The following is a 25,011-nucleotide window of genomic DNA, read 5'->3' as shown; positions in this document are numbered from 1 at the left end:
TAACCTGCTAACCCATCCACTGCTCCGTAGTACACCCCAGCTGAGCCTTGATGGAAAGAACAGAGTGACGCCAAATGTGGAAGCTGGAATAAAACATGTTTACTGCACAGGTGTTGTGACATCACACTCACTCCAGCCAAACACAAAGAAGTGCTGGTGTGGAAGCTGCATGCAAAGACTGTACATGTGTACTGTGTATAAGTGCATGTTCCAAGATTAGAATGTAATGGACTGCCATATTAAGTCTTATTTTACTGATTTAGGATCCAAATAAACATTTATTTTAAAGCCTTTTTGTTTCTTTGAAATTTGCAGATTGCAGCAGAAACTGATTCACATACAAAGTATAACATGACCCCATAGAGACGCAGTCGTGTCCTGTTCCTGCCTCGAAGGTTAAAATAAGATTTAGCCAGTCTGACCTTTATTAAACCTTCAAGCAGAGCATTAATAAAGCTTCATATAAGCACACGCTGTCTGCTCCTACAGCAGAGCCCACGGCTCTCTGTACAGCCGCAGCGTTGCAGGGACAGCCTGGTCGCAATGACACTAAAACACTAGGTGGGGCATGGAAATGGTTTTCAAACAGGGGTTAGTGTGTGCTGCTGATGATAGTGTAAGAGAAAAGGCAGCATGTGCACACACTGGAAGTAAACATGTTTAAGAGATCAGCCACACAAAGGACGCAAATGAGAAAGAATGAACGAGAGCTCAGACAGCTGTATTCCATAAGACTTGATCAAGTCATGGCTGTGTTGTTAAAACATGTTTGTAGCGTAAATTTGTTCCACGGTTACTCAGGAACAGCCCAATCAATGCACAAAGACAAAGCTAGAATCAATGAACACAAACACTTTTGAATCAATGAAATATTGTCAAAATGATATTTACAGAGAACACACTGATTTCGTTTGTTAAACACGCAGCCAGGACCAGTGTTTCGGTCTTCCTGAGCGTCCCGGCCCACAGTCATATTCACTTGCTCCAGAGCAGGGCGACAGCTTTGCATATGCCCACGTCGTTGTAGTTGAAGTAGCAAAGACCAGTGAAGGTGATCGTGGACAGGAGGAAGAGAGCCGCGTTGGCCATCTTGATCTTTGCGTCCCCGTGAACGTAGTCTGTCAACACCTGCCCGAGACCCCTGCAACAACACAGGCAGAGGAAAAGATGAGCAGCCAGTGAAGACAGAAGGCCTCCCTTTGCTTCAGCAGGGTTACACTGAAGCGCTCTAAATGACTGCACAGCACACATGGAAAATGTGCAACCAGTGTTTCTAAACTTGACCATGACAGTAATGCATCAACTACTGCCCCATAAACGTGCTGACGTTTCCACGCACGACGCAACATCTGAATGTGCACACGTGATGACAGCCAGGAGCCTCAGCCGTCACGTGCACAGAGTTCTCGCTCTGCAGCCTGACACACTAATACTGGAGATTCCAGCTGGGACTAAAGTAGGGCTGCTCAATTAATCGAATTTTAATCTCGATTACGATCTGGGCTTTCAACGATCGTTAAAAATGACTGAGCCGATTATTAGCCCCTCCCTCGTGCTTTACTCTGGCGCTGCTCCGTGTGGCAAATCGAGCGCACCTCTCTGCATTTTGAACACGTGTCACAACAATTAAGAGGACCCGAGGGAAGCTCGGAAAGCTAAGCAGAAGTTATTAGGAGAGGAGAGTGACTGCCGTTGGTTGAACAGAGAGGTAAAAAAACTTCAGTGGTGTGGAAACATTGTGGGTTCAGTCAGACGTGGATCAAGTAGACACAGTGTGTAAACTTTGCTACAGTAGCTGCACCACAGAGCAACACTGCAAAGCTCACTAAACACAGACGTTTACATTTTTCATTGATTTCTTATATTGCAAACATTTGCACTGTTATCAGTATTTGCACTATTTTATATTATTTTTTAAAGTCATTATTCAACACATTGTTATTGTTAAATAAATATCGTCAAATAATCGAGATCTCAATGTCAGTGAAAATAATCGTGATCATCATTTTTGCCATAATCGAGCCGCCCTAGACTAAAATGCTGCTGCAGTTGTCCAAACCTTTAATTTTTTTAAAGAGATTTGAGATCCACGTTATAAAATATGATTTCTGAGCTGCAAAATCTTCATCCAGTGACAGTCACAGTAACAGCTCGTCTTATGTTTGAGCCATTCAGTCTCTAATTAACCAAGCTAGCTAAGCATAAGTGTCTCCAATTTGCATAAAACAACTTATATTTTCTGTTGTAATACTTATGTGACCTCCAGGGTAAGTATACCATTTAAATGTACGTTGATAAAAACCTGCATGATGGTCAATAAACAGAGAAACATTGTTCGTGTCAATCATACACAATCACTGTACCTAATAAACCAGCTCTGTATTGAGAGCTGAATGAGGAAATATTGTTTCTCTGTCTCAGTCATAAATGCAGCCTGGACAGTGTCCTGGTATTGTGACAGACTGGCGAGAGCTTATATAGCTTTCAGGAAGTGAAAGCTCTAAAAAAAGACAGCTTAGCGTTACTGTTCAAATAAAACACAGGCGTCAGGAATATTTTACCTGAGGCTTGCGAATATTTGCAATAACATTTTAGAAACAAGTGAAACCAGGGATCAGCTGACTGCTAGTCTTACCAGTGTCCGTGAAGGGTCAGGGCAGCAGCCAGAGAGTAATTGATGACAGGACCAGGGTTGAAATAAGCGACAGGGCCCATGGCCAGCAGCAGCACGCTCAGCATTCGCTCTGCCGTCCAGTGCAGAGAGGCCGCTTTGGAGGTGGAACTCGCTGTGAAGCAAGATAAACTGCAGATCATCAGAAGGCCGAACAATGTGAAGCTCTGAGCAGACTTCAATCTGACTCAGTCACATGCATCTCAAATTCTACACATGCCACTGGAAAGACCGGGTCTCCTGCATATTAGGTTTGGCTACTTCAAGCCGCTTGTGTCTTTACTGAACATCTTTCTGCGATTATTTTTTCAGTTTTTTGTATCTAATGTTGCACAAATTGTAGATAACAAGTATGGTCAGTAATCCATCAGCATCATTGGCAAGCAGTGAACTTGGCACCAATCTGAGGGTGACAACGTCTGCAGCTCTGCTCTCACGTTCAGTTTGTTTAAGCTGCACAAACCAGACGTGGAGCTGTGACACTGTCCTTGTATCGGCATCCAAGTAAATGCAGTTTTAAATGATGATTTTATGGTTAAAAATAATAAAGTCATCATTAATGCTCAAAAGCCTCTAATGTGGCTGAAGCGGGCATATTTCTCTTATCTCTCTCAGCAGGACAGGAAAACTGATTGTTTCTTCACTATAACAAAGACTGGAAACCTTTCTGTTATAATAAGATAAGCTGGAAATCCACATAGTTACAACCGATGTAGAATTTAAGGGCGATACAATTTAAACACCTGAAATTGTGATATATTGGCCAAGGATTTATTTTCTTTATCTTGCTTTGCACGTATTAAGTGCCTTTGTTGAAAGACTCACGGTTGGTGTTACGCAGCGTTACAAATGTGAAACTGATCAGATATAAGGACTGGAGAGACAAAAGAGCCAAAGAAAAACTCTGACAAAAAGAAGGAGGACTATCACTCACTAAAGTAAGAAAAGGTGAATCATATTCTGGCTCAATATGAACGTATTTTTACATTTGAGCAAAAACAGAAAGAAGGCTCCTTCATTCTGGACCCACATCGTGGGTAAACCACATGACCTCCAAACAGGCCAAAATGTCACCGCCTGTGTTCATGTGGAAAAAAACGCTGTGTGCACACGTGAGGGCGAAACCATGAAGATCCAAAACAGGAACCAAAGCGATCCTGCTCCACTTCAGACACCTGTACCTGCTGAGCGGTTGCCAGGTTCGTGACCCTGACCAAGCCCGACTGTGACCACGATCGCATCAGGGTTGTTCAGTGATGACTGCGTGTGACACAATCGGCCTGCAATGGCTCCTCCTTTCGCCCTCGGGGTGTAGCGCTCCATTCTGCTTCTCTCTCGCCCTCCATTAAGATTATAGTTAATGCAAAACATGTCTGAACTAGCCATTTTCTGCTCTTGGAAAGCTAACCAGCTCCTCAGATGCCAGGACCGCCCCACTGGACCTCCACTGGTGTTGAAATGTAATGTGTGTCACACACGCTACACTTACGTTGAGTCAAAAGTAGAACATGTGCAGCTTAGAAAGCTTATGTTGATTTAAGTGTGTCAGAGCTGATGACTGCCACAGAGGTTTCTGAGGTTGTGGTATTTAAATAATCTACGTGCACCTCTCGTTCTGTACAACACCTGCACACAGGGCGCTACGTCAACACTGACCCTTCAGATTCTGTGACGAATGAATCCTCGCCGTCAGCAGGTTCGGCTGCTCCAGGTGTTTGTGGGGTACAGCCAGCGGCCTGACCAGCAACGCGCTTTGATAGAACAGAGCTGAGGAGAGAAAACACAAAGTCACAAACACATCTGGCTGCTTTACTTTTCCTTTCCTCATAATGTTGTGTATGTTTTGTGTGTGTTCAGTTTCTAAATTTAAAAAAGGTACTTTCTGGATTTGCACAATGCTGAATTTCACCACAAGGGGGCGGGGTTTCACCAGGCAGTGTGTTGACATGTTTTCAAGTGTATGACGTCGCTCCTTTAACCTAATTATTTTTAAACTCCCATCTTTTCCAAGAAGCTTTGCCTTTACTCAAACTTCCAACCTGTTTATTTCCTGAACAGTCCCACATTTGTAAACAAAACGCAGTTGTGGGTCGCGGTCATGAAAAACCTGCCTAATCTTCTCTGCTAACTCCAAACAGCTTATTCTGCTGCCCTATGTGACTGGAGATCGGCTGTTAGCAGTTTGTTCTTGATGGTGTGGGTAGAGAGCCAACAGGCAAACCGTCCTGCAAACCTTTCACAGACTGCCTACGTTTCCAAGGCTACGTTCACACTGCAGGCGAAAGCGCATCAAATCCGACTTTTGTGACCCTCTGCGACCATCTATCCGATCATGGTCTGACAGTGTGAACGGCACAAATCCGATATTTTCAAATCCGACCTGGGTCACTTTGGTATGTGGTGCTGAATCCGATACATATCTGATGTTTTAGAAAGCGGCTGCTGTTTGATGGTCACGTCGCATTAAATCCGTCTTTTACGTCACTGACACAAGACAGACGCCGATTATCAGCGACGGAGAAGACATCGCGAACGCTTCCTGGCCATCCAGTGAAACTGTTGGGAAGACAACGTTGGAGAAACGTGAACATTTTTTTGTACTGGTGGCGATCGTGGCTCAAGAGTTGGGAGTTCGCCTTGTAATCGGAAGGTTGCTGGTTCGAGCCCCGGCTTGGACAGACTTGGTCGTTGTGTCCTTGGGCAAGACACTTCACCCGTTGCCTACTGGTGGTGGTCAGAGGGCCCGGTGGCGCCCGCCAGTGTCCGGCAGCCTCGCCTCTGTCAGTGCGCCCCAGGGCAGCTGTGGCTACAATGTAGCTGCCATCACCAGTGTGTGAATGTGTGTGTGAATGGGTGGATGACTGGATATGTAAAGCACTTTGGTTAGGGACTAGTAAAGCGCTATATAAATACAGGCCATTTACCATTTACCATGTATAATCTGCAGATTCTGACAGAAATCTGCAGCTATCCTCTAAAACAGCAATAAGGATCATTATTAGGCCAAATGTAGATAACACAATAACTTTATAACTTAAAGCAAAAATTGGGAAACGTAAAGTCCGAAACAAGTCTTTACATTAAGGCCATCAGTCACACAACACTGTTGCTCTGGGTCTAAACAGAGCACGTTGTGTGTGACGTCTTCTTTTGCGCATGCGGCCGCTTTGAGCGTTCACACTAGAGCGCGTTTGCTGTCACGTTTTATCTGTAGTGTGAACGAGCAGACAAGACAAAAAAAAAAAAAAAAAAAAAAAAAAAAAATCGCATTTGATCAAAAAAATCGGAATTGAGCTTTAAGACCTGCAGAGTGAACGTAGCCTAAGTGGTACGGTGTGAGGAAACTCTTTTTGTGGTGTCGTCGTCTAATTAGGACACCCCCTAGATACTAACCCCGTGTTTGCCTACTGGTGGTGGTCAGAGGGCCCGGTGGCGCCTGTGTCCGGCAGCCTCGCCTCTGTCAGTGCGCCCCAGGGCAGCTGTGGCTACAATGTAGCTTGCTATCGCCAGTGTGTGAATGTGTGTGTGAATGGGTGGATGACTGAATGTGTAAAGCGCTTTGGGGTCCTATGGACTAGAAAAGCGCTATACAAATGCAGGCCATTTACCCCTGATAGATGGAACATGGCCTTCAATGGTACCAGGGCTCACTGCAGATAACACTGCATCTTAGTTTGCCCTATGGCATGGACCCTACACAGATCAGTTAAACGTGGTGTGGTTGGAGCAGAAACCAACTACAAGAGCAGTGTGCATGCTCGCAGGTGCTGCTAATCAGGCATCTGATTGTCATTGCATGGGTTCCTTGCTCAACAAAAAAATGTATTTTCCTTACAAATATGGTACTATTAAAGGTGAAATAACTGGTCTTCCAACATCTTCAATGCCAAGAAGCACTGTTACAAAGAAATAATGACCCAAACCAAATTTCCTTACTTTTGATGCCAAATGTATTTTTTAACCTCCGAGGACCTGGTGTCCACACGTGGACATCACATGTTCTCTTGTCTAGACCAAAATACTAAATTCTGCTCTACATGGGTCTGATATCCACTTACGAGGACATTATACTGCCACTCTTCTATTAAAATTTAAAACAAATGTCCTCATATGTGGATCTCATTTTTCTCATAAATAAAAAACAGCTATGACAGCTGGGATAGGCTCCAGTGCAGTGCTTCCTACATGTCCTCCATTTCAATACTGTACATTCTCCCAGAACACCACGAGTTTTAAACTGCGACACATCACACACAGTTAAGGTAAAATAATTAGTGGTGTCTTTACTCTAAGAGACTGTCCCCTTCAAGCTCCATGGAGCATTGGAGCATTTCCCTTTGTGCAGAGCAGCACTGTGTTAATGATCTGCTATGTCACGTAGATCTGAACTGAAAAATATAAATGAATAAATGAGGAACTGAAAGAAAGCGTTGTGTTTTTAATTTAATTAAATAATAAATGCTTTTTTCCTGGCACAAAGGGGGATGACAACAACAGCACGAACAGACAGAAGAAAATATTGGCGTCGGTCTGGAAGTTCACTGGTGCTTCTGTATTAGCTCACAGTCAAGATCAAGCATTTTAAGATCTGCTTCACAACGAACACTATCGGGATTTAATCAGATAGAATGAGCGTAATTATAACTATCACACACTGTATATAATTCTTTAAAACGTTTATATTTTCTTGTGTTTGTTATGAACACATGAAGGCTATGTAATAGTGCGATTACAGCTGGAAATCATCCACACAAACAGCCAAACGAGAGCAGCCTTACCCTAACGCAAACTTTACTGTGCTCTTTAAAACGTCAAAGGAAGGGAGCCGATTTCTATTTTACTTTTTTAAGAGGCCTGTCATTGACTACAAATCTTGCAATTCAGGTCTTTTGCCTCCTTTTTCCTTCGAAGTAATAATTCTCCAACTTCTGAATAATCTTTGGTGGACAGTGCTGAGCGATAACGCCGCGGTCCGACAGCGACGTCACCATGCTAGCAAAGCGGCCTTTGGCACTACTCATACCTAGCTGGCGCTGGCCACTGACAGGTAGCAATAAAGCGGCTAATACTGACAGCAGGATGCTTCAGTGAAACCGTGATCTTGAAAAGTCTGCAGCTGGCGCCATTTGTTCGTCTACGGCCAACACTCGACTTCACTTCCGTCAAATCGGCCTGCTGTCGAACTGCGGCCCTAAAGTAAGCACACATGCTTAGAACAGTCATAAACCCCGGAGAGAAGCAGCGCTACTCACGTTTAATTCCTCTGCGGCACACAGAACTCAACCTGACGATGGCCGCCATGATGAACAACCAACCAAGGTCACGGCAGTAACCCGGATGTAATCCTGTCGACGTGGCGTCACAAAGATTGTGGGTGTTCGAGATGATCACCTAATTATTATGTATTTTAAATAAATACCAATAACTAATAATAGTATTATATGGTGTGCTATGTGGACTACAACATTTGTTTCATTCCTATTAAGTGTCTGTTTTTAGAAGGTGGTCAACTGTGGCTGTACAAAACAACACAAGAAATAAATGAATCTAAAATAATTAATACGTTTTATTTATATTATGGTTTTATATGTTTACAGATATTTTCTTTTTTTATTAAGCTTTATATTTTGTGTTTTTGGTTTTTAAACTATGGACATAAAGTTTGACAATAAATATCGACTGATCGAATTGCAGCAAATGATATAAAAATGTATGGGAAGCAATAAATCACTAATTGTTTTTCTTAATTAATTTCTTAATTATTGTAGAACCATCTGCAGTACCTCTTCAATGTCAACCTTTTATTTTGTTAAAACAATGATTTGCTGACTGACTGTTTTAGTCTTCCATACTCGTGGAACATCATACAATTAGAAAACTAAATGCCACCAGAGTCCTCTGAGAAATGTCTGCAGAGACACAGGCATGTTTGTGATCAGGTAAAGAAGACATAAATGTGTTTTTACTGCGCTGACTCCACCACTACAATTCATTCATACACACTTTCATAATTAAGAGGTAAATTAACAGCACCAGTGTTTTGTTTGTTGTTATTTTATTTTCTGACTTCTTTATGTGAAAATAAACTGTGAGTTCTCTGTAATCCTCATTCCTTCTATAAAACACGTCTCTACAGCTGGATGTGAAACATGCGTCTGTACGCTAATAACCGTACCGGTCGGTGTTTGGGGGGTTGCTGCTCAACATGAAACATCTTTGCACGCGTCCTTTGTTGCGTCGCATTTAGCGCGTCAAACAACGCAAACAGGAAGCGCCGCCGTCTGCAGGGCACCGTGTGATTAGCGCTGTTTCCCAAACCGCGCCGGTGGAAGAGAAGGTCACCTCTGTGCTTGAGCAGTGCTCGGAGCTCCTGTGCAGCCGACGGGCAGAAGACATGGACGGCTTTGATAACTTGAGCGCGTCGGAGAAGGCAGAGGCGACGCAGCTGCAGCGCATGATCGCTGTCGAGCAGCAGAAAGCGCAGTTCCAGGCTCAGGTCTGTAAGAGGACGGGGGCTGACTGTCCTCCGACAGATGTAGTTCATTGCACGACGTGATCTGACGTCTTACACGTGCTTAGTTGACCGTTAATGTCTCTGTACAAGAGACCAGTTTGTATTAGAACTGGACATCACACAGCTGGAAGAACATCTGCTTCTTGTCCAGGTGTTTCCGCGTTGAAGAACATAGAGTTAATATATCCTCTAGATCCACATGCTGAGCTTTGTTAACCGTGGATTCAAAGCTCGGCGTAATCCAGTCAGTACTGTGTGTGGTTACATTGCAGCTTTAAAGATGATCATTAATCGTTTATTTGACCTTTGGTATCGCTGGGATAATTGGTGGATGAATATGGAGCAGGTTAGCTGAATCACTAAACAGCAGATGTATAAGAAAATATGATGGATGTGGCTGTGGACAAATTTATTAAGGGGCGCTTCACAGCGAGCCGTGCTCTATAAGTGATAGACAGACCGAGTCAGTGAAGGAACCGGTAACCATCGTTGTGTGGAGAGCAGTGCACGTTAGTTGCTCCGTAGACAATCATCCAGTGTGGCAGCTGGTAACCTTTCCCCCTCTCATTCTAAATAAACATTCATAGAAGCAGCTCTCACAACCATAACAGGCAGAAGACGTGTGTTTTTAACTCCATGCACATCAGTTCTGTGATTGATTTAAATAGTTTCCTGTACACACAGAAACATGCTGTCTTCTAGAGTCCGGCATGAATCTTGGTTACATGTGTTCAGTAATCAGATTTCAGCCTTTTCTTTTTTAATAAACATTAACTGGCATCAGCCGCGATGCTTCGACATTCTATAAATAACACTGAGCTGAATCAGTTCCCGTCTGTGTCCTGTGGTTTGCAGGTGCACAGTTTCACCGACGTCTGCTGGGATAAATGTGTGGACACTCCGGGCTCAAAGCTGGACTACAGGACAGAGACGTGCCTGGTGAGCTGCGTGGAGCGATTCATTGACACCACCCTCAGCATCACCAACCGCTTCACACAGATGGTGCAGAAAGGCACTCAGTGATAACGCACCGCAGTCAGACTGTATTATGTTTTTTTTTATTCCTAACTTGATGGGAGATGACACGAAGAAGACTTTGTGTACGTGGGTATAACAGCTGGCGTTTGAGAGATGATGAGGAACTCTTATGGGGGGAGGGGTGCAGTCATATGATCAAACTGGAGGAAGGAAGGGAGAGGAAATCTGCAAGCCTGGAGAAGTCTGGTAATAATAAATCTTAAATGTTTCACCTGAAGAAACAATGTTGCCTGATGTTTTTTCCCTTTCATCCATCTGAAACTTCAAGATTATTATTTACTTTCCTAAACGACATCTATAGAGCTGAAAGCAAAGGCTGGGCAGCTCCTCGCTTCTGCGTTATGTTCTGATCAATAGTAGACGAAGAAAATGATAGAGAATTATAATTGTTATTCTGTCAGTGCATATTGCAGAGGAGTCTGAGTCCACTCAGTCTGCTTTAAATACTTGATTTCAGGACATTTCTCTACTCCTAGAGTTTTATGTCAAAAAGAGAGGCTATCAATAATCATTTCAGCACTCGAAAAGCTCCACTCAGGTGAAAATCTAATGCCATTAGAAGGGAGGTGGGCTTAGAGGAGCAGTCTGGAGTTAGGAAGAATTCAAACACTGTCTTTTTTTTATCCAAACAGCTGCATAAATGTAATGGAGTTGTTCACTTAGAATCTAGCACCAAAAATTCAGTGTTTGCATTAATTATATGTTGAGTGACCTGCAGCTCCATGCACATGTTAAAAAGTAACTGCAAAGAGCTCATCACAGCAAACAGGCAAACTGTGCCGCTGCCAGGAGCTAGTCTGTTAGTGTTCCACCACATTAAATATGAACCAGCCGTTTTTCATGCTTACATCTTTTTACTTCGAGTCATACGCTGACAGGGAAAATCCAGAGATTTACTTTGTGGTTCAACATACGTGCAAAATGAAGTCATGAAGTACCGTGTAGATAAAATTAAATAAAACATAAATGAATGAATCACAGGGCTCTGTCCATTGTTCATCCACTTTTTCTGCAAACAAGTTTCAACGTAATGTAACATAGAAAGATTTCTGCACTTAATCCGACTGAAACTTGGTATTTAGACACAGGAGGAACTTTAAGAGCGAAGCGCTGCAAATCTGATCAAAGTGCCTGTAACAGACAAACCTTTTGTCTATCAATTAATAGATGCACATCAACAGTACATTCGTAACAGAAAATAAACATCACACTGGAGTGACTACTACTACTAATACTACTGCCTGTTATCCGTCTCAGGGTACGGCCACCAAAGTTAGCTCTCCAGAGGCTTGGGGGTTCCAGGAGCACACAGCACTGAGCTGGAACAGTGTTCATGAAATCAGACGATAAAGGAGTGAACATGGAATAAACGTTTGCTGCATGAAACACTACAGTGTAAGACTGTTAACATTTTTAGCTGCCCTGAGTGCAGACTTGATGGACGTTTCGATCCATCCGTGAGGTGTGGCTGTGTGCTCCCCTGCAAAGTGTACCCGTCCCTCACTCTGGAACAGTTCTCTGGCATAGTGCCCCTGCTGGTAAGGTGTGAACAGGACAAAGGCTCCCAGACTGTAAGGATCCAAGCCCCACTTCTTCACCAGCCCCCCTGTCCACAAAGGCCTGATGTACTCTCCATGGATCTTCACCAAGTCCTCCAGGACCACAGCCATCAGCTCCCCATCATTCATGCCCTGGAAGAGGGCGGAGTCGTCAGAGCAGGTGTAGGATGCCAGCAGTGCACCTGCGGATGTCCCGGGGAAGCTGTGGCTGGGGTAGTAGATGAAGCGAGCGGGACGGTCTGTGATGCTCTTCCCTCCTCTGATGCCCTCTTTATCCCAGAAGCGCTCCTTGAAACTAAGCACCACCTTTGTGGAGCTGGTGTAGTGAACTGAGCGCAGGGCCTCCATCTTGTCCCCAGAGAGAGGGGGCTGAAAGTCAATGAACAGGGTGGCCTTGGCTGTGGCAGTGACCAGGGTGTAGTCCACCGTTAGGTTAGTCAGGGAGTTGTGCTGGTCCTGATAGGTGATGGTCACATTTCTACCACCTGTCTGGTTTATGAGCTTGACCTTGGAGTTGAGGAGGATGGTGGCATTTAAGACCTGATAGAAAGCTCTGGGCAGGTGTTCAAAGCCATCAGTCACCTCAAAGTACCTGAAAGAAATTCAAGAAAACATCCCTTAATACACAATACTCCGCTAAAGCTGAACTAATCATTTATTTTCTATAAATTTGAATTATGCCAATCAGCCATAACATTGTGACCATTATGTGCCCCTTTCACTGCCACGGAAGCTCTGACCCATCGAGGCCTGGACTCCCCCAGACCCCTAAGGTGTGCTGTGGCATCTGGCACCAAGTTAGCGACAGATCATTTGATCCTGTAAGTGGCGAGGTGTGGCCTCCGTGGAGTGTATAATAGTGTCCATGGTCTGCAACGATGCTCAGGTAGGTGCTACGTGTCAAAGTATCATCCACATGGATGGTAGGACCCAGGGTTTCCCCAGCAGAACATCGCCCAAAGCATCACACTGCCTCTGCCGCCTCACCTTCTACCCACAATGCATCCTGGTGCCAGGTGTTGCCTGGGTAAGCGACACATGCACACCTGATGTAAAACGTGACTCACCAGACGAGGCCCCCTTCTTCCATTGCTCCGTGGTCCAGTTCTGATGCTGATCATTGGTGGTTTTGGTGGTGGGCAGTGGTCAGCTCGGGCACCCTGACTGGTCTGCAGCTACACAGCAACCAAACTCTGTCAATTCTGACACTTTTCTATCGCAGTCAGCTTGAACCTCTTTCAGCTGTTTGCTCTTCGTCTGTTGGATCGGACCACATGGGCCAGTCTTTATTGCCCACATGCATCAGTGAGTCTTGACTGTCCACGGCCCTGTCGCTGGTTACTGTTGCTTGGAGATGCTCTGACCCAGCTGTTTTATCGTTAGGTTTTCCTGCTTCTAACGTCAACTTTGAGGACAAAATGTTTACTTGCTCCTTAATTTATCTCACCAACTAATAGGTGCCATGATGAGGAGAGAATCAGTGTTCTTCACTTCACCTGTCAGTGGTCACAGTGTTATAAGTAATAAGAAAAATTACACATATAATCACCTGTATTTATATAGCGCTTTACTAGTCCCTAAGGACCCCAAAGCGCTTTACATATCCAGTCATCCACCCAGTCACACACACATTCACACACTGGTGATGGCAGCTACATTGTAGCCACAGCCACCCTGGGGCGCACTGACAGAGGCGAGGCTGCCGGACACTGGCGCCACCGGACCCTCTGACCTCCACCAGTAGGCAACAGGTGAAGTGTCTTGCCCAAGGACACAACGAGCGAGACTGTCCAAGCCGGGGCTCGAACCGGCAACCTTCCGATTACAAGGCGAACTCCCAACTCTTGAGCCACGATCGCCCCATATAACATATACAGTAATGACGAAACAAAGGAGAAGTGCCACATGAATCTGTTCCCTCAGCTCTACAAAGTGTTTAAATCAACTATTTTGCCCTTTTGGAGTACAGTCTAACAATGGTGGCACTAGAAGGTATGGAAGACCAACCACTCAGAATCAGAAGCATATCTTAGCTGCTGTTCCTCTTCCCTGGCTTCTTAACATCCCACTGTGACATATGAATATTTCTTACTCAACGTTGTCACTGATGTCTGTCTGCATGTACATCATCTCGATCAGTGATGTGTAGAAGAGGCTGTTTTCATTCAGGATGTCCCCAATCATCCTCAGGGCTCCACGGCTCAGATTGCCCTCCTTCACCAGATACTCCTGTGAGGACATTTCCCCCCAACAGATTACAGCTGCGATCGGTATGACATCGAGTGTCAAGGTAATTAAACCTTTACCTTCACTGTGTAGGAGTCATATTTATCCAATGTGGCACTACAGCCGATTGCCTTCACATCATCTCTCACCTGTGTGAAAATCACAATATTTACAAGACAAGATTCACACTGACATGTGCAACAAAGCAGCACATGAACAAACCTTCCACAGCGCCTGGCTGAAGAGCTGAGCGGCCGTTTTCCCCCTCTCCCTGTCAGACAAGCTGTAGTTGAGCACGCTGGGGTTGTTTTCAACTGTATAGGTTTTATGTAGCTCTCCATTTACCAAGTAGTAGGTGTTGATGTCATCTTGGATGAAGCGGTTCATAGGTATTTGTAATTTGGACGCAAAAGAAAGCAAAATCCTGTGACATAAGCACATTAGTTATCCTGTGTGAATATATACGGTATTTTAACCATTTAGCTAGAAGATCTTTAGTGTTTTGTTAGACTCTTCCTAGTTACTTAGAGGCTCAAATCTTACAAGTACTGAAAACTCTACAGGCTAGTACATTTCTTCTGGCATCATTCAGTTCTTACTTCCAACAGGATATTTTCCTTGATTAAATGAGGGGGTGTCTATTTGCCATGTGCGTCTCTTTACTCACTTATGAAAGCTTGGGATCCTCATGGCCCCCAGTTCTGCATACCAGCCCTCTCTTCTGTTCCTGAAGGTCTCCACACGTCCTCCGATACGATTACTGGCCTCGATTATGGTCACCTTTGATGTCCAAGGGGACACACAGCCATGACACTCAGTTTGAAAAGCATATGCACTTTTAGCACCAACAGTAATGACTCAGAAAATTACTCCCAGAGAGAGTGTAGTTTAAATATTTTTTCCCTGACTGTAAATTACCTTATGTCCAGCATCTTCTAGAAACTTGGCAGCCGTCAGTCCAGCGATGCCCCCGCCGACGATTGCTACGTGTCGAGGCGTCTTTGTAGCAGGAAGACCTTTCTTCACGATGTCAAGAAGCTCGCTGTAGTCTGTGTCTTGGAGGCATTCAAACAGGGGATCTCCTATTATCCCATTCACAGTGAGCACCACAGCCGCCACCAGAACCAGAGGAACTGATGGTGACAGAAAAGATGTTAACTCAGCCGATGAAGTCAAACTGTGGCTCATAAAAAAATCCCCCAAGGGGTTGCCAAGTAACCACAAAGTCCCAGTTTCCTTCCTTTACTGCTAACTTTATAAATAGAGGAGAAATGACGAGAAGATACCGGATTTTCCCAGTTAGTGTTTTTTATGAGAGTGACTTTGCAGCAGCTTGTTTTGTACTCACAGAGTTTGCACAGTGCCATGTGAGACGTCATCTCGACGATGGAACTCCACAGTCTGGGCTTTTTTTTCACACCGTGAGAGGAAATGGAAACCTAACGGACACAAGCTCTAAATTAAGTTGGCGAGGCTCAGGCAGAACAGTTACGAACAAAGAAAAGCCTAAAATTGTCTTTTTTAAAATATGCTGGAAACAATATACAACACATTAAATCTCCCAAAAGCACCAGTAGTGATTTCAGTTAATAAATCCAGAGTGAAAGCAGTGCAGGCCGTGTTTCACTCACCTCTGTCAAAGGTAGTGTCTCGTAAGTTGTCATGAGCCTGTTCATGGCTGAGGAGGAATGACCCACAGACCCTCACAGAGCTAACCTATCAACCCTGTGACTCACCGTATGAAATAAGGCTTTCTGAAAAACCCGGACGCATGGCATGTGTGAAATTGCACACAAGGTCATTTTAATGAGCGACTGTGTGGCTCCGTCCGGTCTTTCAGAAATATTTTCCCACACTGGCTCCAGAGTCAACCACACTGAACAAATCAGATTAGTGAGGTTATACTAGTCATCAGCATACCTCGTTTTACTCCGTCTTCACTCGTTTTCATATCTGACCTGAAAAGGCTCATTTAGTGGTGGCCAAAAAAATGCCCCAGTCAGACCTAAAGCTGCATTACATTACATTCATAATCTAAGGAGCTTGGAAAGAAAGGCGTCTGGACTTCTTTAAGTTGCTTGAAAAGCAAAAGTGAAGACTACGATGACCTGGATGACTGAGAACCTTCACAGACATTGCACTCATAACAACATATGTACTTTTATTAAATTTACTATAACTGTCTATACAGTAAAGACCACAGGATGTGCAAACACTCACCTCTCAGCTCCTTCTGTGTCCGGGTCATAATAGCACATGGAAGGCAGTTATATGATGTGGAAACTGAAACCAAAGTGGCAAGTGTTAAGTTTCATTTTCCGACTTTCATGTCCTCAGTTTTCATTTCTATATTTTTGTTTTCTTTTTTCTTTTTATGTGATGAGAAAGAAATTATTTTACCTCTCATCACAGCTTTCCCTGCTTCCCATAGAACAGAAGCTGATGTTTCGGGAGTGTCATTATAGTCCAAATATGAAGTCCACTCTTTTTTAAAATATTTAATAAAGTCTTCATCTTTAAGTAGTGATATATTAAATCTCCAGTTTTTTCTTGGCGTAGTATTATTCTTGTGCATTAGTGTTAAAGATACAGGACCATGATCGCTGACAGCTATAGGGTGAATCTCAGTGTCTGAAATGTCGTTCAGCAGTGAGCTGCTGACCAAAAAATAATCCAGACGAGAGTAAGAGTGATGAACATGCGAGAAAAAAGTATATTCCTTACTGGTGGGGTGAAGAGAGCGCCATGCATCGCAAAGACCAAAGTCGTTCATATACTGTTTGATTATATTTGTGGACTGCCAATTACGCTGAGTTCCCGCTGTATTGAGCCTATCCATGTCTTCATTTAGTCCAAGGTTGAGGTCGCCTCCAAGAACAAGTGTGCCATCTAAGTGTTCAGAGAGTGCACTGAAAAAAACGTTTTCATTTCTGAAATGAAATGAAAGAAGGGTTGTGAATTTAACAGTATCTACATTGATGTATAGCTGAGCACAGCATTGTTCTAAGTCATGGGTCAGTGTATGGAAAAACTCCAAGGCTGATGAACTAATGAGGCTTTGGGAGTTAAGTCAGCCATGTTCATGTATGATGTGAAAGGTACAGCTCAGCCTGCACCCTGAGGAGAAGCTCAGCTCAATAAATCTACTCAATATGTTTGGGGGGAAAGTACCACACAAGCTCAGAGAGTTCGTTCTTTTCATGCTCCTTTGAACTGAACTAAAATTCAGCTGCTGTTGATTTACAGAAATACTTCAGATGAACCTGCTCTCTTTCTTTTTAACATTTTGAGATTGTTTCCAAGTCATGTGAAGAAAAGAACATTTTAATCGTGAGTGGTGAGGTATTCATCAGCACTTCTTCTGCTCACGAATTAACTTCCTGTGTTTGGATTCTGTGGTCCCGGCAGTGTATTTTAAAGACTGAGAGTAAGTCGTTTAAAAAAAATCTCAGTATAGTTTTGGGAGGATGAACCAGTTTGAATAAAGAACACACATCGTGTCGGGAAAAGTTAAACCATCGTGAAGAGATCTGAATGGGATGAACTGGGAAACGACTGGAGCCAAACTGGATCTGAGCTTGATGGAATCTGAATCCACGATTCTTATCTGGACTGTGACCAGGACACAGTAGGCTATACCGAGACATTAGACATCCGTCGTGGATCCACTGAGACTCCTTTGGTGATTTTTCAGTAGACCGTATCTATCAAATTTAATGACTGAATCTGTGAACAGATTTCAACATGTAATGTTCAGACCACAGACTGTTTGCAGGCTCACTTTAACATGGATTTAACTCAGTTTTCGAGTCCTTTCAGCCTCATCCTGACTCAGATATTCACATCAGCTTCAAGATTCAACTGTGACAGCCCTCCAGTCAATGTGACCCACCACAGTGAATGAGTGAATAAATAAATAAATGACTGAATATCAGAAACTTTACAGATATTTTTAAAAAAATAGTTGTAATATATCCACGGGTTAGTGCTTCCATAATATTTTATTCACGGTTGCTGTTCAGAAACACGCACACGCAACAACAACAACAACAACAACATGATAGGACCCAGTACAGATTTTAAGTCGACGGGGCACGATTGTGCGTCCGGCATCCCTGCACTGCACCGCAGACCACGCCCCGTCACGTAAAGTAAACGTTTTCAGTGCAAGCAAACTGGCTGACAGACTGACAGCATCGCACAGAGTTAGAAAGATGGAGACTTCAGATTATATTGTGACCTGATGATAAATCCATTATGCAAGTTGATGAGTGAATGAGTGTAAAGTGTGTACACAAAATAGCAAACTAATATTTAATTTGTAAAAATGCAAATTACAGACTGATTTCCAATGTCTCCATGTGTTTTTTTTATGTGTAATGTCTTTACTTATATTGGTGAATAGACTTTAGTGAACAGGACTTACAAAGAGGGATTTTTAACTGGATAAATCAAAGATATATAAAAGTCGCTTTGCCATAAACTGATTGCGTTGCGACAGGAATGCTGTCTGTGTCTCACGATGACTTGATATCATTCGTGAGGGATACATTTGAAATACATTTCACATATTATAGGCCAACAAGCCATTTACAGCAGTTTGAATACGGGCAATCACTTTTTGGCAAATACCGGAAGTCGGTTGCCTCCGAAGCCTTAGAGCCTGCCCCAATCGATACGTCATAGCTCGCAATACAGGAAGTAAACAAACCAGACCGAGGAGTTGACGCCGAGAAGCTCACGAGACCTCTCGTTGAGTGCTGGACGGCTCGTGCAGGGTGCATGTCTGTCTGAGCTCGCGCTGTAGCTTGTTGTATGCGTTTATGAGCAGGCGTCGCGCGCTCCTGGAGTGACGTGTCTTTGGTTCAGCACTGTAAGGTTGGTATGTGCGTGCTGCAGCTCTGACAAATACAGCGCTTCTCTTCATTTCAGCATCTTTACAAAGAAGCAGCGATGCCGCTCATGTTTCCAGCTACCTCTCTGCTGCTGTTACTGGCGTAGGAAGCAGCTAAAGGGCAGACATTAATCTTGACATCTTGCTTAGCTGCTGTCTCAGCCTGTCGGACGTACACCGTCATGAAACATCTGAGCGGAGTTCGGTCTCCGCACGACAGTTAATGCCTTTGGGCTAACGCTAGTACCACCGCAGCATAGCTACACCGGGTTAGCTAGTGAAGCATGAAGCACGGCACAACCAGCGTTAGCTTGTAGCGTACACGCGCTGGCTCAGCAGATACGAGACACATCGTCCCTGAGGTCAGTGAAGCATTTTACAACACTTCTTCTGTTTGCTGTCAGTACGTGATAAGCAGCGTGGATGATATGTTTGTGTTACACAGTCATCCCCTTTACTTCAACTTACCCCACTCTGCTTGCACTCAGCTTCCCGTCCTGTTTCCGATGTGCCACTCAGGTGTTATCGTTTTGGTTCTTTAAGGAGTGATGGTACCCGGCACGCCTGATCTTCACTTCTCCAGTTGAGGCCAGTGAGAAAGCAAACCCTGCAGCATCATGGCTGAGGTGTGGGGACAGAGGAGCTTGCTGGGCGTCGGTGTGGTGTTGGCCTGGCTGGTGCTGTTCCACCTGCTGGTCAACATCTGGCTGCTGTGTGTCTTCACCAGCCTGCTCTTGGTGCTCTGGGGCTGGCTCGGCTCGCAGACTGTTCTTGAGTCCAACAGTGTGATTCACCTGGAGAGGTTTATCACCTGGGAGCAAGTAGGTCTATAATTAATGATGGTTTACAGCTTGATGTTTTACAATATATGGATGTGATTATAAACGGTTTGGGCTAAGTTAACCTTAGACTCCTAATTACTAATTTTCAGATTCCAAAGTCTGAGAAGGATGAAAATGATCTGGACCAGGAGATCCACAACACAGTGAAGAAAATCATCAGAGACTTTGTCACCTCCTGGTACTCCACTGTGTCCTCTGAGAGTGCTTTTGAAACAGAGATTGAAGAAGCCATGATCTCCATGGCCATGGGGCTGAAACTGCGAGCAAGAACAGCTGACAGGAAGGTACTGAGCTTTAAAGGAGCAGGGAGCTTTCACAAGGTCTAACAATGTGCTTGCAAGAATTTTCTGTAGTTAATGTGAAGGCCAGGCACACTACAAGTACTTGAAGAACAAGTGTTTGTGTTAACCTGCCTACAGTTGTTGTTGCTATGGATGAGGAGCACTTGTAAATCTGCATTAAAATCTGTAAAGAGATTTCCAAAAGTCTGGGATGGTTAAAACCATCTATTAAAATAATGTATACAGGGTTGATACGTGTTAGTAAACAAGTCATTCTGGACTGTAGCTGGGTAAATATTAGGAAAGGTGTGACCCATTACCACAGGTCATGTGACTGTTGAGTTCTTTAACATCCTAGGACCTGCGTCCACATACGTGGACGTCACATTTTGGGTTATTTAGACTAAAATACTCAATTTTGCTCTACATGGGCCTGATATCCACTTACGAGGATGTCATCCTGCTACTGTTCTATCAACATATTAAATGAATATCCTCTGTATATGACAGGAAATAAGAGAAACCACAGTAGTTCCCTTTATGTACCAGCTCAGACTCTGAGAACCATGAGCTCTATAAGAAGCACTGTGTGGTAGGTGACAGCAGGTCCTGTGAGTTGCGATTTAGACTTCAAGTAGTTCAAATCGTCATATGAAGTATTTCAGCACACCCACTAACAGCTCAGCACCGGTCTATGGTATTCACCACAGAGATGCTCTAACCCCTTCTGCCTATTCGACCTTTGTCGGTGTCACTTTAGTCATTTTTCCTACGTCCAGCATAAAACAGAACAGACTATTTACTTGTGCCATCGTACAAGATGATCAGTAGCATTTGCTGCACAAAGGGTCACACCATTATTAGTGTATGTTACTGTATATTTGACCGTTAACGGCAACATTCACAGGAATTATTACGAGATTTCGTTGCTTGTAAAGAAACTAAATTAACATGCAGAATTAAAAATGGAGAGAATCAGAATTTCTCTAATGGGTCGTGTAAATGTGTGAATTCTGCAGGAACTGACCCAGAGGGTCCTCGATCTGTTCGGCTGCCATCTACAGGACTACATGAAAGCCAAGGAGCTGGTGACCGAGCAGCAGGTGTCTCTGAGAGCAAATGAGAGCAGCGAGAACGAGCAGCTGTGGAAGGCTTATTCCAGCATCAGCAGCCCTCACCTCGCCGTGACCAGCGAAACAGTGGAAGTCAACTATGTGAGGGCAGTCGCAGACTTGCTGCTGCACGTTTTAGTGCCTTCACCGCACTTGGAAACGCGCACTGGACGGTTTGTGGTTGGAGAGCTGATAACCTGTAATGTCCTGCTGCCTCTCGTTGCCAAACTGTCGGACCCTGACTGGTTAAACCTCCTCATACTTAAAATATTTGTCAGCCAACCACCAGAAACAACAGAATCACCAAATTCATCCCCGCTCCTACCCTCTCCACCTGATGACCCAGAGGTTGCTCCAGCATGGCAGGCAGCACATGTTCCTCAAGAGAACAGCGACGTTCCTGCGCAGAGAGCGGAGGCTGAAAAGATCAATCACACAGAGACCGCCACGCCCGCTGCCGATGATGTGCCCGACTCCGCGGAGGCGGACTTTCCACAACACAACGCCGAAGAAGATGAAACTGTTCGACCCTTTTTAAGGCGCTACACAAGAGGAAGCAAGTCAAACCCATTTTACCAGGAAAACGACTCTGACCCGGATTCTCCTTTGGCTGATTTTAAACGCAGTTCCAGCGATTCTTTGGTCATGATCGGACAAGATGATGGTCTGGATGACAGTAGGAAGGATCGCGCCACATCTGTCGAGACCAACTACGGGTTGGATTTGGAGGATGTTTGCCACAGTCCAGTGGACGGCCAAACCAAATTCCTGCTGAGCTCAGAATCGGAGGAGCAGACTAATGGCTGCGTCCTGCCATCGCTCAGCACAGCAGAGAGGGACTCCAGTATCAGCAGGATTCGTTCCTTGGACAGAGAAGGCAGTTCCCCGTCTATAATCGCCACCAGAGGCCTTCTTATAGGCGCAGAGCAGACTGGGGTAATGAATCCTAATGAGCTGAGTGTTGTCAGTACATTGCAGTGCTGTTCCTCTGTCCCCACGTTCAGTTTTGAGCCCCTCAGCAGCCCCGAGGGACCCGTCATCATCCAAAACCTCCGCATCACTGGAACCATCACGGCTAAGGAGCACCGAGGCACCGGCTCGCACCCCTACACACTTTACACCATCAAAGTAAGGACAATGTGACTTTGCTACGATGCAGTTGTTGGTTGGTGTTTACTGGGCTGATCGATGACCCACAGAAAAACACCCAGAGAGTGCTGCAGCACTGCTTTCAGGAGTGTCCTCTCTATCAGGCATTTGGCCATGATGATGAGCTTTTCTGCATTTGTGCAGTTTTTAGCACTGACAAATATAATGATGATAAAAGGCAGTAATTTTAATGTTTCAACATATTTAACTTTCAGTTTTGTTTAATAACTAAGAGTTTAAAACCCTGAAATACACAGAAACAGGACTCGTTCTGCACTGGGAGAAAGTTTTTAGAGCTTTACTAAAACGTTAAATAAATCAGTGCTAGGACGTTTGGATAGCAAGGTTAATCCATCAAAGAAAAGTAAATATTAGACAAAGATAAAACCACTTAACACAAAACACAGGAGGTTCTTTATTAAGAGGAAAAAAGTCAGTTACACAGTATTCAAAGTAATGCCGTTTGTCATCCCCGCGCTGATGAGCGACCCGAAGGAGGGCTGGGGCCGAGCTTCAGCGGTGACTGAGTGAGGGTCTATTTGGACACTTTGTTCTCTCAGGTGGACATGAAATAAAACAGCAAAATTAATTTCACATAATTAATATCAGTTTTAGACCTTAACACAGTAACACTTAACACAAAGGGTAACATCTAGGTGCAGTTTCCCCCTCTGGGGGTGAGGGTACCTGGACCTGGGGTGTAAAGTATGTTTGGGGAGTGTGATTGTGTGTACAGTGTCTATTTGTCTGTCTTTACGTTGGGTGAGTGCTGAGTATTTGTATATGTGTATATGGGGGTGGGAATGCAGGTTTGTGTCTGTGTGGTGTGGCTGTGTCTATATGTCAGGTTGGGTCTTAGACTCCGCCCCTCTGGGAACATCCAAAGTATGGAGGCCTTTCTCCCCCCACCACACTCCCTGCCGGTGGCTGATGCCCTCGGGTGTCAGTGCGTTGGTGGTTCTTGGTGCGCGGCGCTGGGCGCTCAGGTATGTACCGGCTCACTCACAGTGGCTGCTTGGCACGGTCGGGCGCCCGTGGCTCGGTCAGGCCTTTTCTGGGGTGTGGGGGGCCCTCAGGCCTCTGGGCCTGGGGCTCGGTTCACTCTGGCACGGCTGGCTGCCCGCAGAGCCCACGGCACGTCACTGCAGCCCCCTCTGACCTCTGCTCCGTGGCTGCTGGGTGACCCCTCGTTTGGGGCTCTCCTCAGCTCTTCCCAGGAGGGTGGCACAGATGCCCCTCTGATGGTCCTCCTTGGGTCCTCGTACTCTGGGGCCTCTGGATCTCCTCCATGCCTGCTTCATGCCCTGGGGTGGGGCTATGTCTCCCCACACTCCCTAGCAGATCGTTACATGGAGAAACCTTTTGAATACAAGCGTGCTGATCCACACGGGTGTTCACAGACACAAACTACCTTTCGTGGCTGCTACCTCACAGCACATTGTGCGCTGTAGGTCCTGCGTGCCACACAACAGCATTCAATATTTAATATTTACTGTTATTTACTGTTAGCTATTAATGTGGTGGTGCTGTGTTTATGTTGCTCTTTTTTTTGCTTAGGGTTAGGGTTTCTCACTGTCCCTCTTCCCCTCTGTTTTTCTTTTCCTTTCCTTTCTTATCCCCCAGCCATGTCTGTCCCATCTGTAACAACTGAAGATAAAATAAAATAAATAAAAAATTAAAAAAACTTCATGTTTTCCTGCACTGACTGATGGGAATGCGAATACAGTCACAAACGTTTGGCCTGTACTGGTGCATTCTTACGTTCACTGGGATATCAGTGAAGCCTCACAGTTTGTTTTTTATCTTTACAGTATGAGACAGCAATGGCTTGTGAGAACCCGGCAAGCATCCAGGCCGGCTTTGAGGATGCAGAAACTGTACAGACGGGCTGTGAGAATCCATCTTCTGCTCAGTCTGTAGCCTATCACACGGTCAACAGACGCTACAGCGAGTTCCTCAATCTGCAGACACGACTGGAAGAAAAAACAGAGCTGAGGAAACTCATCAAAGGTACAGAAGCTTTATATTTTGCTCGACATTTGAAAGGAGTGTTGCAGTAGACCTTTGAGAACCTTAGAGAGTTTGTTTGTTCCAGTCTGACTCATCTGATCTTTTTCCAGGCGTGAAAGGTCCAAAGAAAATATTTCCAGACATGCCGTTTGGAAACATGGACAGTGATAAGATAGAAGCCAGGAAGGGCCTCCTGGAGACCTTTCTAAAAGTTGGTGGAAAACCTTTCTGTAGTGCACTCGTGTTGTTTGTTGGCCTGCTGCTACATTTCTGGTGGCTTCTTTCTGTTTCAACCTTTTCAGCAACTGTGCGGCATCCCTGAAATAGCCAACAGTGAGGAGATGCAGGAATTTCTCGCTCTCAATACAGATGCCAGGATCGCCTTTGTCAAGAAACCTTTCATTGTGTCACGCATAGACAAGGTGACTATTTCATTCTAACACGAGTGAGTGACACATGAGTGTTTGTGCTTAGTTTGCTGAGACGGAGCGCTGATATGAAGAAATGACCTGCTCTGGTTTCAGCTTGTGATGCCTCGTGGCAGCTGCTGTTGGGATTTGGCGCTCGATAAATACACCTGAATAAATGGAATTGATACAGCTCATATGTGTTTACTCGTGCAGATTGTGGTGAACGCCATCGTCGACACCCTGAAGACGGCGTTTCCTCGCTCAGAGCCTCAGAGCCCCACAGAGGATAATGAGACTGAGGTGGA

General features: G+C 44.8%; 4 protein-coding genes across 8 annotated transcripts in view; 2 read left to right on the top strand and 2 right to left on the bottom strand.

Annotated features, from left to right (window-relative positions):
* Positions 1-77: 77 nt before the first annotated feature.
* On the bottom strand, positions 78-8,029 carry sdhdb (succinate dehydrogenase complex, subunit D, integral membrane protein b). The gene is made up of 4 exons (XM_085244689.1): positions 7,924-8,029; positions 4,328-4,438; positions 2,636-2,786; positions 78-1,141 (listed from the first exon to the last, which is right to left on the bottom strand). The coding sequence occupies exons 1-4, from the start codon at positions 7,970-7,972 to the stop codon at positions 976-978; spliced, it is 477 nt and encodes a 158-aa protein (XP_085100815.1). The 5' UTR covers positions 7,973-8,029; the 3' UTR covers positions 78-975.
* An 882-nt stretch (positions 8,030-8,911) lies between these two features.
* Positions 8,912-10,447, top strand: LOC146559055 (mitochondrial import inner membrane translocase subunit Tim8 A-like). Its single transcript, XM_085244690.1, has 2 exons — positions 8,912-9,167; positions 10,041-10,447. The coding sequence occupies exons 1-2, from the start codon at positions 9,066-9,068 to the stop codon at positions 10,206-10,208; spliced, it is 270 nt and encodes an 89-aa protein (XP_085100816.1). The 5' UTR covers positions 8,912-9,065; the 3' UTR covers positions 10,209-10,447.
* Positions 10,448-10,662: 215 nt separating this feature from the next.
* On the bottom strand, positions 10,663-19,668 carry il4i1 (interleukin 4 induced 1). Of its 2 annotated transcripts, XM_085244686.1 has the most exons (9): positions 19,371-19,668; positions 16,229-16,291; positions 15,357-15,447; positions 14,927-15,141; positions 14,676-14,788; positions 14,231-14,432; positions 14,089-14,157; positions 13,875-14,011; positions 10,663-12,374 (listed from the first exon to the last, which is right to left on the bottom strand). In XM_085244686.1, the coding sequence occupies exons 3-9, from the start codon at positions 15,385-15,387 to the stop codon at positions 11,612-11,614; spliced, it is 1,530 nt and encodes a 509-aa protein (XP_085100812.1). In that variant the 5' UTR covers positions 15,388-15,447; positions 16,229-16,291; positions 19,371-19,668; the 3' UTR covers positions 10,663-11,611. The 2 variants fall into 2 exon arrangements, with proteins under 2 accessions (XP_085100812.1, XP_085100811.1); XM_085244685.1 differs by lacking the exons at positions 16,229-16,291; positions 19,371-19,668 and adding an exon at positions 15,640-16,207.
* snx19b (sorting nexin 19b) overlaps positions 18,710-25,011 on the top strand; it is a 50,238-nt gene continuing 43,936 nt past the window's right edge. For 2 of the 4 annotated variants that reach the window (XM_085244684.1, XM_085244681.1), the window contains exons 1-8: positions 18,710-19,264; positions 19,446-19,723; positions 19,834-20,028; positions 21,045-22,265; positions 24,098-24,296; positions 24,407-24,507; positions 24,599-24,718; positions 24,920-25,011. The exon at positions 24,920-25,011 is cut by the window's right edge and continues 33 nt beyond it. In XM_085244684.1, the coding sequence (XP_085100810.1) occupies positions 19,520-19,723; positions 19,834-20,028; positions 21,045-22,265; positions 24,098-24,296; positions 24,407-24,507; positions 24,599-24,718; positions 24,920-25,011 (2,132 nt within the window). In that variant the 5' untranslated portion in view covers positions 18,710-19,264; positions 19,446-19,519. Of the gene's footprint in view, positions 19,265-19,421; positions 19,724-19,833; positions 20,029-21,044; positions 22,266-24,097; positions 24,297-24,406; positions 24,508-24,598; positions 24,719-24,919 lie in introns of all 4 variants that reach the window. The other 2 variants (XM_085244682.1, XM_085244683.1) reach the window with 2 other exon arrangements.

This window comes from Mchenga conophoros, linkage group LG14, assembly GCF_057382185.1.
Source record: "Mchenga conophoros isolate Kocher_MC1m ecotype Shallow Benthic linkage group LG14, M_conophoros_male_GT1.1, whole genome shotgun sequence".
Lineage (NCBI taxonomy): Eukaryota > Metazoa > Chordata > Actinopteri > Cichliformes > Cichlidae > Mchenga > Mchenga conophoros.
The sequence above is the reverse complement of the archived record's forward strand: the minus strand, read 5'-3'. Positions and strand labels throughout refer to the sequence as shown.